The sequence below is a fragment of the Myripristis murdjan genome, chromosome 19 (assembly GCF_902150065.1).
Source record: "Myripristis murdjan chromosome 19, fMyrMur1.1, whole genome shotgun sequence".
Lineage (NCBI taxonomy): Eukaryota > Metazoa > Chordata > Actinopteri > Holocentriformes > Holocentridae > Myripristis > Myripristis murdjan.
The window spans coordinates 5655952-5673830 of NC_043998.1; the positions used below are offsets into that span (position 1 = coordinate 5655952).

The 17879-nt window shown below is 41.1% G+C and overlaps 1 protein-coding gene across 1 annotated transcript in view; it reads left to right on the forward strand.

Annotated features, from left to right (window-relative positions):
• The window catches only part of myo1d (myosin 1D), a 108929-nt gene that overhangs the window by 3455 nt on the left and 87595 nt on the right, over nucleotides 1-17879 (forward strand). The window contains exons 2-3 of the mRNA XM_030077517.1: nucleotides 15628-15836; nucleotides 16608-16701. Of these exons, the coding sequence (XP_029933377.1) occupies nucleotides 15628-15836; nucleotides 16608-16701 (303 nt within the window). The remainder of the gene's footprint in view (nucleotides 1-15627; nucleotides 15837-16607; nucleotides 16702-17879) is intronic.

Here is a 17879-nt window from a genome sequence, read left to right on the forward strand (position 1 = left end):
ATGCCCAGTCTTTTTGTGGATATGTTTGGTCGGAAAACAGTTCAGGCTACATTCCTGTAGAGGTCTTGGGAATTGTGCCTCAACTGACCAGTCAGCAGATAAGACTTCTTGGCCCAAACCAAGTAACGTATAAAAAAGAGGAGAGGGCATTATGTCACTGTGCGGCATGCAGGCCCAGTTTGTGCCAAGTATGGAAACTTTCTGCATGGTGAATGAGTTTTCCACCCTTCCTTTTTTAAGATAGTTGAACAGGTTGTTACTCCAGGAAGGTGTCAAAATTCTATTCTCGTTAATTGTTAATTAGCTCACATTCTTTATGGGATCAAGGCATATCATTAGACTCAGAAAGATCTACAGATAACTTTGGAGTATGTCACTTGGTCCTTACAATGCCGCAACTACCCTTTTTATTCTCATCATTGGAAAGTATTAAAAATATTGAAAACAAAATCTGAATTTCCATGCTTATTTTTTTATTTATTTGGTGGAAATTAAACAACTTCACCAACCTCACAAGAGCATTATTTGGGTGTAACATGATTGGCTAGGTCAAGATATACAATTTAATCTATACAAGTAAGTGCTGTTTCATAAATTACATATGGGGGCACTGGAGTCCTGGGCCTTTGTGTAATTGGTACTATGTCTGGTTGTGATCAGCATGAAAAATCATGCAATTTATGCACGTTACACTTCTAATGCAAAGTGGACAAATTTGACCCCTTTGGATCTATTTAACTGGACTACGTTTGTTGTTGGTTTATGCAAATGTATTTTTGGATGTGGCTAACATTGACATTAGCTAGAGCTTGCCTTTATGCTGGGCTATATATAGCTGTTGTATAGATTTTGACACAGATAACAAGCACAGACACCTACGGTGCACCTTGGACAAAAACACACCGATCAGCATAATGTAGGCTAAAGTGGGTTCTGTTATATATCCAAATCTCCGTCCTGTCATAGTTCAAATGGCAGAGGTATAGTGGTTTATAGTCGCATTTTCCATGCCTGTGCCATTGACTTCAGTATTAGTGGCACCAAAGTTTTGCTTAATATCCCTATGACATAAGTTCTTTCCTTCTTTTATATGTTCCTTGGATCAAACTTGTGTGACATAACCCACTGAGCCACAGATTCTCAAACTCTGACCAAGTGAGTAGTGAGGCTCCATGATTGGAATTTCACAGCTTCAGGAGATCAATGTGTGTTTAACCAATTATTGGCTTCTGTTTAATTCTTGACAGGGGAAAGGCTGACTGAGGAAAATTACAGTATCAAGAATGTCTGTGTTAATAGTGATTAATTGAGTGATAAATTGATGTTTTATCAGTTTTATAGATTATGGATCACAGATTTAGTGCAGAGGCTGAGATGCAGAACAGCATCCCTGCAGGGTGCAGAGTGGATGCCGCACGACTTGAACTCAGTTACTCTGGTTCAACATGTCTCCTTACTCACTTTGCCATCTGATGCTCTCCAGTCAAAATAAAGACAAAATAAAATAAGGCTGCTTGAAGCCAGGAAGCTGTTCCAGACTTACACTCGTGAGTTTATGTTCTCTGCATAGGTCTGAACTGCCCTGCAATCCTATATTACACATGTACATATGCATATAACTTGTCTTTGCTGCAGACCACTGGCTTGGTACAAAGTTATCACTACTAAATGCTTGTCTTTATAAGGCAGTGTTGTTTTGTCTGCCCCATGGTGTCTAGAACACTTTCTGGTGAACCGCCATATGTTTCCAAAACAATTATGGAAGCATTTTTTGAATTCTTCTTCCAAATGGGTGTCTGATTTTCCAGATTAAATAGCTGACAAGCACTTCACCATGTAAACTGTTAGGGTTAGTTTGTGCTCTGTGATGCCCCAGTGTGCATTTCTTTCAAAATGTCTTTGTATACATTTTTGCACACATAAAAGGAAACCGGCTAAGAAGTACTTGTCAGAATCTCTGAGTCAAAAGATATTTTCAAATAATGTTGTGTGTTATAAAATTAACACTGTTGTAAAATAAGCAGTCCATCATATGCTTTATTTTTTAATGTTCTTCATGGTTCTTTTGAGATTCCCTTTTGAATTCTTTGCATCTGGAGTTTGAGCTACATGTTGGGTGCTGCTTATCACATAGCACAACACAGTGAGTGCCAGAATATTTAGACTATCTGCAAGAAAGTTTTGTGCCTCACATCTGATTTGCTGTCGTGTGGAAAGCCCAAACATCTGGTGCAACACATGCTGACCCAGAAGCTATGAAATATTTATAAATACTGTTTGACCCAGGACTGCATCTTATTTGATGGGTTGATGTGGGTTAGGATGCTAAATGATATAACAAGATTGATGTAATCAGTACACCATGGAATTTAGTGCAGAAATGATTCTTAAAGCCCCTGCTTGTCTCACTGTGTATGAATCATTCCAAGTGATTTGACCTTTGAACCCAGCTATGGGGAGTTACGTGGGATTTTAACAGGAAGGCTCCAATAATATCGAGGAGGGTAAGGAAGCAGGAGTGCTGGCCTCCTCTTCCCATTGGCATTTCCTTGCCTTTGGTCCTCATATTTCATTGTTTCCTGTCGCTCCTGTTCTTGTTTAGCTGGGAATCATGCTGGCAGACAGGCTGATGTTTGAGATTTAAAATCACACAGATGCTATTCTTAGTAAGCACAGGCACATGTTTTTAGAAGTACATAATTCACATTTGCCTTTCCAAACTGAAGTTGTAGCTCTGTTTCTGCTGTATCTTCGACATGACCATGAAAGAACTTGACAAATTACTTTCATCCTCTAAAAAGATCAATGACTGTCCTGTTTGAAGTGTGTAAATGGTTATTTATTGCTCGCATGCAGATAGGCTGGAAGAGGTGTGGTGCAGAACAGAGCAACTGGACTGTCTCTCTCTCTCTCTGCCTTGTTCTCTGCAGAATAAACACAGGGATCAAAGTACCCACATAGCCCAGGTAGAGTAAGCCATGCCAATGAGAGAAACCAAAGGTCAAAAGTCATGCCTTGTATTTCCTCTTCCAGTGAGACATGTTCCAGTAAATACGTCTGTGTTGCTTTTCATGCTTCAGTGGAGTAAATGCACTTGCACAGAAGCTTTTTTTTTGCCCAAGGTCTTTTCCTGAGCTGGATCTCATGTTTGTACACTTTTTTTATGCCTTTGTTCGTCCCTCTGTACCAAAAACAAAGTCCATGTGTGGAACACGCAGTCCTGACAGCCTTGAACCCTGCAGCAAAGATGAAACTGGGTGATAACACGCCACAGACTTCTAAGTATATTTGATCCCAACCTGCCTATTAAAAGTTTTTTTCCTCTTCGTGGTGGCCAGCAACTGGAAAAGAAATATTATAGCTGAACTCAGATAAAGAGCATTCTCCAGTTTGTTTTCTCTCAGCTCTAACCTGCCAAGACCAGCAGGGATTTTGTCCAGATATCAGTTTTGATAAGTTTCTGATGCAAATGATAGGCCCATAGGAAGTGTTATGCTGATAAATCCAATTTAATAAAATGTTTGTTGTTTTTTTCATGTAGCATCCAAAGTTTCTACAGCTCCTTTGCTGAGGAAACTTTATCCTCCCTGTGCCCTTAGGAGCTGCTTCAGTGCCTCAGGCTTTAGTTCAGCCTGGCACAAGCCTGCAGCCTTGCCAGGAGATTTCTTTCTAACGATGAATGAAAAAAACGTCTTCCCTGGAACAGTCGATTCATAGACGGCTTTTCGAGAAATGCCTCATAGGCCCTCTCTCCTGCTCTCCAGCAATCAAAAGGCCAGTCTCACCACAAGAATTTCCATACAACCCTCTGTAATCTGAAACACATTACCATCCTTATATAAACAGGGGCTGTGCTTGTGGAGCTTTATTTCCTCCTAAAATAAGTTCACCAGCTCTCACAGACGTCTCATTTGTGGACTGCCTGCATTGGCAGGCGGAATTGGGAGCAGGCTGTTCAGCAAAAGTTTACTGTGGTGCTTCCAAAGCCTGTTTTTCTCCACCTTCCTTGCTCTATTTCAGTGTCTTTCTGTCATAGTGCCTGTCTCGTTGTTTTGTCTGTCTGTTTTTTCTGTTCATTTATTGTTTTGCACTTTGTGTTTCTTGTGTGTGTACAGTATAATACAGCATCAGAAATTGTATGTATTTTGTATTAACGATGAAATGCAAGGTTTGCAAGTAGCGAGGTCTGAGCTGGCTTCAGCAATGCTCTCTTTCCGAGAAAAACATTCATTCATCACTACAGAAGATGAGGGATGCAGTCTCTATTACACTCCATTCAAATTCCAGTTAGCAGGTATAATTTTGCAGTTTCTGCACTGAAAAATACTGACTGGATAGAAGAATTTCCAGCCTTGCTCTTGGTACATTCTTGATAGAGATTTGATGTTGTTGGGCATTAAAGCCGCCTGGCTCATAATTTAACAAGTAACCACATCCTGTGTCTGCAACATTACCTTCAGACTCAACTGCCCAGAAGCCCTGTTCTCTCACTTAGTGGGCGTGAGACATGATGCATTCATGCGACACTCTTATCTACTATCTGAACCTCATTTACTGAATTAATGAGAGTGTTTACTTTTTAAGGAATCAGCTTACTTGGCCTGTGTGGGAATCCCTAATGATGCATATGAGTCAGATGGCTAGTGCTGTGTGTGCATGTGGTTGTTTTCTTGTGTGTGTGTGTGTGTGTGTGTGTGTGTTTAGGTGTGGGTTCCTGGCTGTGATGTCATTCTCCACTTCCCTCTGTGTTGTATTGTTCCCTTGTCCACCTGTTGGATCTGTGCCCTGAGGCTCAGAGGGGGTAGAGTGGCTTACTCACTTTCACAGCCAGGGCCTCACATCACTTCACACCCACTGTGTGTGAGACGCACACATGCACACACCAACATGGCTTCATCACTGTTCTGGATTATTCACTGCCACCTTGCAGTATTGGCTTGATTTTCTCTTTCACAAACTTGAGTCTGTGCCCTTTATAGTTTATGATCCTGTTTTTATGCCCAGTCTTTTTTTCTCCTCTCTCCTCCCCTTCTCATACTATTCCCCTTTGTCCATCTGTCTGTTTTTGTGCTCTTCCCTGCCCTCCGTTTAGCCCTGATACAAATCAGAGTGCTTTCCTGAAATAGCATGTTGAGTAATGTCTGGTTCCTTTGGATGACCTCCTCTTTCTTTTTCTCTCTCTCTTTTTTAAGGTCTCTTTTTCTCCATCATCCAGTCATCCCATTTATTAGCTGAGCCCACTGTGACTTTACATCAGCCACTGCTGGCCGGTGTGTTAAAGTGCAAACGGGTTCTGCATCAGGCCAGCAGCCAGGTCCAAAATCCCCCACCACTCCCTCCGTCTATCTGGCTCCCACCAGAAGGCTCTGTTATTGAATTTTGGAAATTTAATCCAAGCGAAATGCTCTTCTCATTCTCAAACTGTGTGCTACAGTTGCAGCTCAGGTTTTGCGGGGGCTGAGTGTTGGTGTGTGTGTGATGGCAGGGGGTGGCGGGTAGCTGTGATCTCAGCCAGACAATAAAAGAAGGCCTGGGCTCAGAAAAATAACTGTCAGCCACCCGATCTTTAGCCGAGCTATTTACACCTGGCTCCCATTTCCCTAAGTATTCAGACCTGCCAGCCCCATGGGAGTGTACTGTAGTGTGGATAGAGGGAACACATGCTAGGATAATTTTCCAGCATGGCATGTCAACTTGGAATAGAATACCTGCTTCATTTTTCTTGTCTCTGCGTATGCATGCTGCACTGTTGCTCCAACCCAGAGTTGTTTTTTTTTTTTAGGAAATCCTTCCACATTAATGCAATATAGATGCAGGTATTGGTGGCACAGGGAGACCTCCAAAATTCGCATGATATTACAGCTGCTCATCGCTGTGATTACTGAGGTCTTGCATTACTCTTTTTGTGTATGAGTGTGGAGAAAAGAGTTTACGGTGAGCTGTAAAATGAGGTTGCAGGAGTTGCCAGCAGTTGTGGCGATGCCCTCCTCTTGCTTTGTCAGTCTCACACACTGACACTCTGGCTCACCTCTGGGTGTGTCTGTGTCATGTCCTGACTGTCCTCATGTCTTCCTGCCTTTTCAATATGATGACAGATTGGTGGATTGCCGCTGTAATTTTTTTCTTCCTCTCTCTCCTTTGATCATTTTTGTTTCATCTGCCGGCAGACAGACATGCGTCATTTCAGGGGGAAACACGGGGCTTTGTGAATGTGTTTCAACCACAGCCACAGATAAGATAAAAGAGGATTTAGGAAAACCTGTGTCATCAGGACAAAGATTCAGGATGGCCCTTTTGCTATAAATTCTCACATACACATGTTCACAGGTGGAGCTAGTGATTGCATGTAAAAGAACTGAATTGAATTTATTTGAGTAATAAACAAATACACAAACAGTGTTTCAAAAAGTAATGAAATCAATGTAACAAACAAGAAAAACTGTTTTAGGGCTAAAACGTTTTTTGTATCCAGGTACTACCACATACTACTCACAAGCCTTTTTTGTGTTTTTTTTTTTTTTGTGTTTTTTTTTTTTTTTGAATTATCCATCTTGTGCTTTGTATGTGGTTTTTGCCTCTGAGTGCCATTGGAATATTTTTCCACAGTGTCTTTTGTTCAAATATATAAGGATATAATATCTATAATAATTAAGTCTATTTATTTTTATAGCAACTTTTGAGACCCACAGTTGCAAAGTACTTCACAAAGAACATAACATAGTAAAAATAAGTCAGAATTGAAAACATAAACCAGTTAAAACACAGAAAGACAGAGTGTACATAAAATCTAAAACAGATCGAATTTAAAACAGAGTTTAAAACTGGGGTGTGATTTCCAAATTGTAGCCATGGAAAAAAAGACACAGACATGAAATATATAATTTCATACTTGAAGAAGTACAGATCATTCCATCCCTAAAAGTGCTATTATTTTTTTTTCCTGCACGCATCACTTTATTTAAATTGGCCAAAACTCTTGAAATGCATAATTTATTGTTTCAGACCCTGGGTGTGAACACAGCATCCTGTTTGCCAAAGTCTTACATAATATCTGTCTCTCTTCCAGCCCTGGTTTGGGCCAGTTCTTCTCCAGTAGCAGGAAAACTACCTCTACTGTCTTTTAGCAGAAGATTGATTTGTCTGCAGAACAGGGAGGGGGTGGGAGGCGGCGTGTTAAGTGTTGAAGGGCTGCGTCTCCAACAGACTGGCTGCTGGGAGCTGCTGTTTAGCACTAAGCAGGCTTTACAAAGCAGCGGAAAATCCCCTAATGCAGAGCCCAGATGTCTGATGGCCACAGACTGTGAGGGAGGCCTGTGTCACACTGTGTGTAAGAGAGTAAAGTAGAATAGAGTAAGGTGGGACAGAGCAGCGTTTTTTGACCATGGGCCCGTATCCAGTGTCCCCTAATGAAAAGTGGACAAACATGTTTTACATCACGGCCCAGGGTGACACTAAATATTCAGTTTACGACCTTTCCTGAAAAAGGTTTAGAACCCCAACTTTATCCTAGAGCAGAGTAGATATTTGAAAAGCCACCAAGGGGAAACACGTTTGACAGGTATTTGACAAAAAAACACATTTACATCATAAGTACACAACAAGAGGAATACTTAATGTAATTTCAATCAAAAAAACACAGTTCATATTATTCAGTCAGCATATATAGTGAAAGTGTATTAGTGTATAGTGTATAAAAGTGCGCATACAAATAATAAAGACTCAGTGATAATTAGACTAGATAATAAATACAAGGCTTTCACTGGTCGTAATTACAGCTCAGTGGTACTCAGTCAGCCTGCTTTTATTAGCTGCTGTGTAGACTGATAGTTGGTTAACATGCTCTCTGTCTTGCACTGCAGCAGCAATGATATGATTTGGGACAGGCCTGGGGTATTTCATAATCTACTGAGAGTGGGCATAATGATATCAGATCAGGTTTGCCTGTCTGACTGTTATGAATGATGCAGTTATGGGGGACCTGCCAGTGATCCTAGATGTGCTCACTGCTGCTGTTTTCTAGACACGTTCAGAGCTCTCATGTAGCACTGCAGCCTTCTGTCAAAAAGCCTAATCCTATAGATTACAGCTCAAGAACTCTCCGTAGTTTTATTATTATCACTGGGTTTATTCACTGTCTATGTATGTGCCCTCCAGACCTTTTTGTAGAGGTTCAAGAGAATTTTAGTTACTGTTCAGACAGTACAGTCAAAACAACTGTGCAATTGTGAAAGCATGGCATGCTTCAGGTTTGAACCTATATGATCATATTGTCCTCCCAGAAATCACATTTTTATTGCATCCCCAGCATGTGCCAGTCAGTTTTTGCTGCTAGTTTTGTCTATTTCCAGCTGTTGCACCTGGCTACTCAAAGGGCACAAATTTTGAGCTACATTGATGCTGAGTCTGCCATGAGCTCTGCCTTACAATATTTTCCATTGATGGAAGCAAGAATGATGGCAGTGGCTGATTGTCATTGTATGAAAACAGTACCTTTTCAGAGACAGGATGCTCCTTATGCTGTCACTCTAAACATTAACAGTGATGGTAATAAACTCAGCCTTAGAGATAAAAGTGGAACAGCCACAGATTATCTCCCGACCCTTCATAATTCCCAGGGCGACCCTGCCGTTTCACACAGAAAATGATGGCACCACGTGTCAGCTTGGCTCAGGCCAATATAGGACACAGAATACAGCATATCAATATTGGACATGCTGCTGTTTATTAGATTCCTGTTGCACTGATTAATACTGTCTTTGGATTTAACAAGAGGTCTTCAACTAGAGGTCTTCAACTTTTATGGCATGATGTTCACATAAACTAAAATTTACTATGAGCTCATGGGCTGAGTACATTTCACTCTATAGATGTATCCTAATGTTTGGTTTGAAGTGCCAGTATGTGCATTGACATCTTTTGCTGTGGCTCACACTGGTTCTTGCTAAAAGATAGTGATTTTGTGACAGGCTGTTATGTGGGTGTTTATTTGAGATAGACACTTGTCTGAAATGTCAAACTGCAGTGTGTCCAGCCAAAGGGTAGGACGCTAAAGAGCAATCTCACATTCTGAAATGTGTCATTTTTATAGTCACATTAGCCCCTCCATTCTTTCTTGAAGAGTTTTCAACATTTTTTTTGAGTTTGGTGAGAAAATGTCATAAATTGCTCGCTCCCCTCCCTAGTTAACCACTGACAAAATGACCATAAAATGTCCCACCCAAACAAGATTGGAGACAGTGGTTGTACTTAGCTTTGCTCTGTAATTCACATCTGAGGGGAGTGTGTATGTGTGTGGGAGAGTACATACGTCTGTATATCGGTGTGTGTGTGTGTGGCATTTGGGTTCCCCTGGGTTTTTTGAGACCAATGACGGCACTTGGTAGACACATTGACTAAACTCCGGTCAGTGGTCTTCTCTTGTGTTTGTACGTAATAATGAACTTTTGAAATACTGAGAAGAGATGATGGATGGTGAAGTCCCTGTGTGATTTCTTGACAACTTTACACAGTTATATGTATGTGTTGGTATAAGCTGGGGTGAAATTTGGAGGGATTAAAGTGAATCATCAGTGATCTTGCAAATTGTCAGTAGTAAAAAATGCTCGCGCTTCCTGTCTGCCTTTCACTTCCAGTGTTGATTACACCTCCCTGTCTCTCCCTTTTCTCTCTGTCTCTCCTTCTCTCTCATTTCCCGGCAGCTGTAGGGAGGGGTCCCATTGGAATGAGATCAAGGCTGTGGGTCAGACTAGTTAGACAGACTTCCCCTCACAGCTGGACAGAGACAAATACGGAGAGAGAAAAGGGGGTGGCAAGGTAGAGGGAGTTGCACTTTTAAATAAACTATCTAGACTTTGTTACATACCGTAAACCCTCCCTTGGTCTAGAACACTTTTACTACCTTTTAACCAAACACCCACACCCATATCTTAACCTTTCTCTAACCTCTGGTTTCTTGAATTATGGGACGCAACCCAAATTGGTCACTGTTAGTGGTTTTACTCCTTGTCCTCAGTGGAAGGTCTAAGGTTGGGGTTGCTGTTTTTGTTTATTTTCCTAGTGCTGATGTTGTGAAATCCTCTGAGACTACAACAGTGATAAGGCTACACAAATAAACTTGACTTATTGTTGGTGGAGAAAGACAAGAGTAGAAATAATTCACAACATTATTATGTAAATTTGCGGGAGGACAAGAGCAGAAATGATTCACAACATTTTTAAGTAAATAAATCAGAAATACTTTATTGAGCCACAAGGGCAAATTGGGTAAATAAATGTCAGGTTTGCCTCTCTTATATATATCACTGCTTAATGTAACACAATAACAATTCAGTCTATATCCTGTTGACAGCTTTTACATTTGCTTTTCTGAGGAGTCGATGTTGGAAAAGTAGAGGAAGAGCTGGTCATGTCGTCAGCAATAGCCAGTGCAAATGAACAGGCCAAGAAAAAAAGATTTAACTACAGAAGCTCAAATCAAAGATGCTGCAAAAATGGAAAACAAACACAGACCTTGCAGATTACGACATTAATTGACCTTAGGGTGAAAGTTTAAATCTGATTTGGTTCCCGATCTTAAACAGTGCTAGAATTGCTGCACCTGTGGATAGTGTCTGACTTTATGGCCCATAAAGCTCCCTAATCTCCTTTCTGTGTCATTCAAATCCTCCTAAATGAGAACTGAACAGATGGAAGAGCCGACCCAGCATGTCACTGACACACTCTATCTCATTGGGTTTTTTTTTCTTCCTCTCCTCTCCTCTCCTCTTCTCTCCTCTCCTCTCCTCTTGAGCCCATTTCCCGTTGGCAGATGATGGAAATGGAGATGAATCATAGATCCTATTTATAAACCCATGAGAGGGAAAAACACCTCTGGACCGTTCACTGTTTAGACACTGTCTGTATTGTTCCAAACTATGTGGCTTCATAGACAATCACAATGATGTCGGATGGTCTGGGTTTACAGTGATGTCGTTTCTTTGTCCAGCATTTGGTGTTTTGGCCTCGCTCGTATCACAGTGTGTGTGGTGTTACTGAGCAGGGAAATGTGATATAAAAGTTGACACTCCCAGGGTGAAGTTTACATAAATATTCCCCTGAATCATTGTCAAATGAAGTAATAGCTCTGTCTGGATTTCACCACAATTCAGCTCAACTGTATCACACACCGTTTCTTCAATTTGAAAAAAAAGGAGCTAGTGATTTCGTTCATATCTCTAATAGAGTTGGAAAAGTCAGTTAAACTCATTCCTCTGGTGGACATACGCCTCCCTCATTCACCTCATGCAGGAGTGTGTTTTTGTTTTGGCTTGTTTGTTTGTCTGGCCATTATGCTGACCAGCCTCATGGGTTTGAGTCTGAGCTGTATCTGTTGCTACTGTATGACTGCATGAACGACACCTGTGACCTTTTGAGACTGATCAAATATCAGGGAAGCTAGTCATAAACCTAAGTTGGTTCAGGTATTTATAAAGCCGTTGTGTGTTTTTGAACATCAGCTTAATATTTTTTGCCTAGATCTGCTGTACTGTTTTTGGCAAATTTAACCTTAAAGCTATAGTGCAGACCTTTTAAGAAAAAATAAATGTTAATTATGTTAAATCTGATGATAAAGCCTATCAGCCCACTGATAAAATCAAAGCATTTTGCATTATTGCTGCTGACACTGCAAAGCTGGTGTCTGTGCCAATATTCCCACCGTGGTGCACAGCTGACCTTTAGTGACATGCTTTACAACCACACACTTAACAATTTCTACTGGAGTTGTATGATAAATTATTACCTCGTCTGGTGATTCCATGATTCTCAAAGCTTCTTTACCTCCTTTTTTTCTGTAAAGATTTAAAGGCATTCCCCCTGAGTGATCTGAAGTGTGTTTTTCAAGCAGTCTTTAATTTACTGCCACAAGAGGGAGACAAATAATACAGAGCTGAAAAGTTCCGTACTGCAGGTTTAAGTATGTATCTATTGTACGGTTTTCATTTTCAAGGAGATGTAGTCGGCTATTATGTCGTCAGCGCTTTTAAATTAATAATATCTTGTGTTCAGTGCTTATGTTTTGGTCAGATTGGTACATATGGGGGTTAAGTGGTGTTGCTTATGGGAACCTGAGCAGGAGCGGACGTTGTGCATCCTGGTGCTTGCACCAGCAAACCTTTAAGGAAAAGTCAGTCGTCTTGTCCAACTGGCCAAACTGATGCTTTCTGTTACATCGGTGGCAGGGCGACCTAAGTGGTTACAAAGATCATCTTGTAACCACAATGGTACCAGATCAGCCAGTGTATCCGTCAGTAGGCGTGCCCTTGAGAATGACACTGAACCCCTACCAGCACCAGTCATTGTACTGTATGTTACTCCTGCTGAGAAAATCCATTCAATGCTGAATATTTTAAATATTTCTTATGTCAGATGGTAGATCGTGCCCTCCTCCCTCCACACACACACTCAGCTGAGATCTCAAAGACAGATACACCCCTTCTATCTTGTAAAGCATTGTTGTCATTCCCGCAGTGGCCATTGTACACGTGCGTGTGCGGGCAGTTCGCTGTTTCAGTCCATGATGGAGGGCCAGGCTCAGACAAAGACCCCCGATTGACATCTGAACAATGGAGCGGGCACACAGCAGCCTCCTGACTGGGAGGGCAGGGAGGGCACAATGCGTCTTTCTCTCGCACCATGGGAGGGTTGGGAGCCAGAATGTTATCCTATGAGTGCCACCAGTGCTTAAAGAAGTGATGCCAGCAAGCCTGTTCACTCACTGCAGAGGCAATTAGCTTCAGCCTTTGAACCATCTGTCATGTTGTGCACACCTTATGTAATGTTTTCATTTTTGCACGGTTATTACCTCATGTTGGATTTGCTTTCACATATTCAGCCTGATTAAAAATGTATGGCTTGATTGTAAATGTCATCCGCATTGTTGAGTGCATTGTAATAGGAGCAGATATGCAACTTAAGGACTTGGAACACTTGCCTGACAAGGGTATTTGGCTCCTATCATAATCCTTCAATCTTCATTAGTTGCTATTTTAAAATTTTGGTAAGTAAGGATGATTTTCACTCTAATCCGCTTAACAATTGCTTGCCAACAGCTATCAGGCATTTATGATTTCCATCCTTGAAAAGCATGAAAATGCTATCCATGGATGGGAATTTAGCTTTAAAAGTTCACATTATTTTAAATTGATTCTTGCCAAGCTACTGGCCCGTCCTGCCAAAACACACATTGTGGTTATCTCACCCTGTCAAGAGCACACAAACGTCCCATGCCTGTGTCACCCATTTGTGTCCACTGGAGCATAACATGACATATGATTAGATTATTTGTTGTTTCTAGTGACTGTACAAATAACCTGTTTTATATAACTCCATTGTACTGTGCTATTCACACCCTGCCCCCATCTGTATGTCTGACTCTCTCTTTCTGATACACACACATTCATGCTCTCAATTAGCCATTTACAAAGCCCTACCCTGTCCACTCCTTGTTTGTCTGTGGGTGTGGAGAAGTGACTACACATCATTATTGAGACAAATTTGTATTTGTGATTCTGGGCTATACAAATAAATAAAATTGAATTATTCAAGTGTTATTGCCATGTGAACTGTCCCTGAGCCAACAATGTAGTGGTTTCCCTCAACTGTTTTGACAGTGGGGTTGAAAATGTACACAGTTTACCCACTGGTAATCATTACAGTTTTATTATATCTCATCTAATCTGACATCACATTCTGTCATATTTGTGTACATTTTACCATTTCCTGTGTAAAAAGCCAAATGCATTAGATCCTATTTAAGAGATTTTTTCATAGAAAGGGGAAGATTTGAAGGATTAGGAAGGTCAAGGCTTACATCAGTTTAAAAAGTTATGGGTTTCAGGGCACAAGGATAATCAAAAAAGGCACTACAGTATTAGTTTTCACTGGCAGCTGTCAACAGCAGTCATCCTTGATTTTTCTGGTAGAGTCTCGTCCACCTGGGATTGTGGCCCAAGGCCCTGTGTGCTGAATGACACATGGTTTATTTTCATATCATCCACATCAGAGCACAGAAGAATGTGTGATTATGTTTCTTAAGTCTTTCAGTTGTACTTTTACCGGTGTGTTTGTACCTGCTAAGCCTCTCAGTGATGTGTCTATAGATGTGTGTGTCCCTCTACCTTTGCTGTTTGAGTGTAATATTCATTAAGACCTTTGGATCACAGGGCCTCTAGGAGTTCAGGGTCCCATCCCTGTTGGGTGAAAGAAAAAAATGATAGCCCAATATCTGCCAGGTATTCACACAAATACAAGTGTTTGACTGAGCTTATCTTCTAAGCGCTGCTTCCGTATTTTCTGACTGTTCAAGTGCCAGATGTGAGAATCCAACCTCTCAGTCACCAATCATTCACACAGGCCTATTCAAAACCATTTTGGAATAATATGCCTCTGGCCAGGCCAGGGCAGGGCAGCAGCAGTGGTTTGGCAGCTGTGAAGAAAGAGACCATTCTTCTGTGAAGAGAAATGGGGATCCTGGTCCTCTGTGGAGAGGAAGGAAGTTAGGCAGGCAGCCTGGGGCAGAGAGAGAGAGAGAGAGAGAGAGAGAGAGAGAGAGAGAGAGAGAGAGAGAGAGAGAGAGAGAGAGAGAGAGAGAGACAGGAGGAGGAGAGTGAGAGAGTGTGTATGTTTGTGTGTTAGAGAGAGAGAGAGAGCAAGAGAGACAACGCGTTCTGAGAGATGTGTGACAGAGAAACAGAAAGCGTGACAGACAGACAAAGTGTGTGAGAGAAGACAAGAAGGCAAGTGAGACAGTTTGTGTGGAAGAGACATTGAGAGATGGAGATTGTGTGTGTGTGTGTGTTTGTGTGTTTGAGAGGGAGAGAGAGAGACTTGGAAAGAGAGTCATGGGTCAGGAGGCCTTAAGAGGGGCTTACAGTAGAAACACATGCTGGGCAGTACTATTGCACACATTACTGATACCTTCTTGGGGGTGAATGGCTCTGATGCAGATGTGTCATGAGCATACAGTCACACTCACACATACACACCAGGGATTCCTGTGAAAGCCACTAGTGTTAACATGATGAAACGCTGAGGAGAGGAGCTGAAGTATGATGTAACTGTGTAGATGCATTAATTGCGTCCTATAGTGATTGCTTTGTTTGCTCTTCGAGAGGACTGGACAGATGGGCAGTGTGTAGTAGAGGTCATAATCTTTGTGCCATGTTTACATTTCAGGAGTTTCACTGACACTCTTACTATCACATGACCGACACTGAGATAGATATTTTGTCATAAATGATAACCAAGGGTTGCAATGATAACAGAAGCCTTATCAAAATATGCCCTCACTTTTGCCTTGCTCTGGTTAATATTTATTTTATATGCTTACACTTTCATAGCTCACCATTCCCTGCATGATTGTCCATAAATGACTCCCAGAATATAGTCTTTTTTTCAGTAGTTTTATATGTAGGCACGCAAACATTTGTATATAATTTCAGGGTTTAAAAACTACAGTACTAATGTAGTGATAGTATCAGAATGTGGCCTTTAAAGGATCTAGATTTTTGTTTTGTTTTGTTTCCATCTTTGCAAACACAATTTAGTTTGACAGATGGTCCTAAAAGCCCATTTGGTTTGTGTCTTCAGGTTTGAAAAAGGGAGGATCTACACCTACATCGGAGAGGTGGTCGTATCTGTCAATCCGTACCGTGCCATGAACATCTACGGCCGTGACACCATAGAGCAATACAAAGGCCGGGAGCTGTACGAGAGGCCGCCTCACCTTTTTGCCATCGCCGACGCTGCTTACAAAGCCATGAAGAGGAGGAACAAAGACACTTGTATCGTCATCTCAGGTAACACTGGAAGCTCCCCTGCGTGGGCCAGACAGAAATACCACACAGATGTTTTACTTGGGTGTATCTTTTACATGTAACCACAAGTTTAATTTGGACTCATATTTTGTCTGTGCACCTTTTTGCTTGAATAAAAATGTCCTCTTGTAATGTCATCCCAGCATTTCACTCATACCCATAAGGGATGTAAGATTTGCAATTTTTGGGTACAGGCATCCGGGGAAAAATCGATGTAACCCCTAGTCAGTTGAAAATAACAGTACCAATTTCACGTTCTTTTTTTTTCTAAGAAAACATTGGAAGTGGCCACAAGCTGTGTGACAGCATGGAGAAACTATGTGGTTGATGAAGCACCACTCGGTGGTCAGAAGGGGAACTGAGCCCCTCTGAACCCTGATGGCAATGTCATAAATCCACCAAATACTCCAACACTTTGGTCAAAGATAAGCTTTGGTATGGTGGACTGTTAGTATTTGGGTGTTGATGGTGTAGTATGACATTCGAGTTCAAATTACTATGAGTCAGAAAATCAGTCAAAAACTGCTTTGGCATGAGACGATCTTAAAAGGACCACAAAGACACAAAATGACCAACTTTGCCTAATTATCCCAAAAGTTTACAATTCTGACTGCATCTGAAAAGTGTTTGAGTATTTTAACCACTCGATATTTGCTTGTTTTTAGTTTCCAAACAAGAAAATAGCCCCAAAACCAAAGACACCAAAAATATGTATTGTTATTTTTAAATGTTCCTTCTGTGTTTTTGTTGCAGGGGAAAGTGGAGCAGGAAAGACAGAAGCCAGCAAATATATAATGCAATATATTGCTGCCATCACCAATCCCAATCAGAGGGCCGAGGTTGAAAGGTGAGCTGTTGTATCTATCACCATTACTGTCACATGAACTCACTGCAGCATTTGTTCATGCAGAGGCAGGGGCAGTTGGTGATTACAGACAAAATATTAGTAGATTGTGTGTTTTCAACTTGCCATAGAGAAAACTCTGAAAATTTGGTCACAAAATCAACTGTAGTGCAACAAGGGTTCAAAATTTCACTCTTTTCCACATTAAAAACTCCTTTCCTGTCCCGAGCACCAAGTTGATATAAATAGGTCCTCAACTCATTTGTGTGTCTGACCCAGTTTAATAATTTCATGTTTCGATGACTCATTCTTGAGAGGGAGTGTTAGATTTAGTATCAAACAGTGAAGTGAAAGTTTACCAGTTTCCACAGGGCAAAGACTGCCGTTTCAGGACTAGCAATGTGCTGAGACAGGCACATACTGCCACAAGCACTCATTCACTTGTGTTTTGTTACCGTTAGTATCTTATCACAGCTGGTTAAAAGTACATCATTATGACAGTTGAATTGTGCACATCCAAACTGTATTTAGGTCAGGTGCTGGATTAAAAAAGTTAAAGTGATTTTTAAAAATGGAGGGATTATCCAATATCCACACAGTGGATTGAAGCTGCTTTCTAAATTTAATTGAATAAAATTGAAACTTTTATTCAGTACAGCTTCAGCCTGTTTTCTTCTTCCGGCAAGGTCATCATCAGGAAAAGACTTTTAGACCTTTTAATTTAGTAATTCATTGACATGGTCCTGACCTAACACATCCAGTACAGTACACAATAGCTCTCACAACAGATATGGTTACAGGTCAACGAGGCTTTGCTCTTTGTCTCACTGATAACTGGCTGGGTGTGATCCTGTTAGACAGAGAAGAAATTGCACCATATTATTAAAGAATGGTTCTATTTCAGGAGTCAGTCTTGCTCCAGTCGTGCTGTGATTAGATAAAGGTTGCATGAGAAACACTTGTACAGCAGAAAATGAGAAAAAAGACTTTATTGTAAGGTAAATGTAGGGCAGAGATAGAGGTAGAGAGTTAATGTTGGAAAAAGGAAAAGTTCAACTTGGCATATTAAATGACTGAGTAGAAACTGCTGACGGTACAGTTGACAGTATGAAATATATTGGGCACACACCCCACTACTCCCAACTGTAGTACTGCCTGCTGCTACTGTGAGCTGAGCCCTT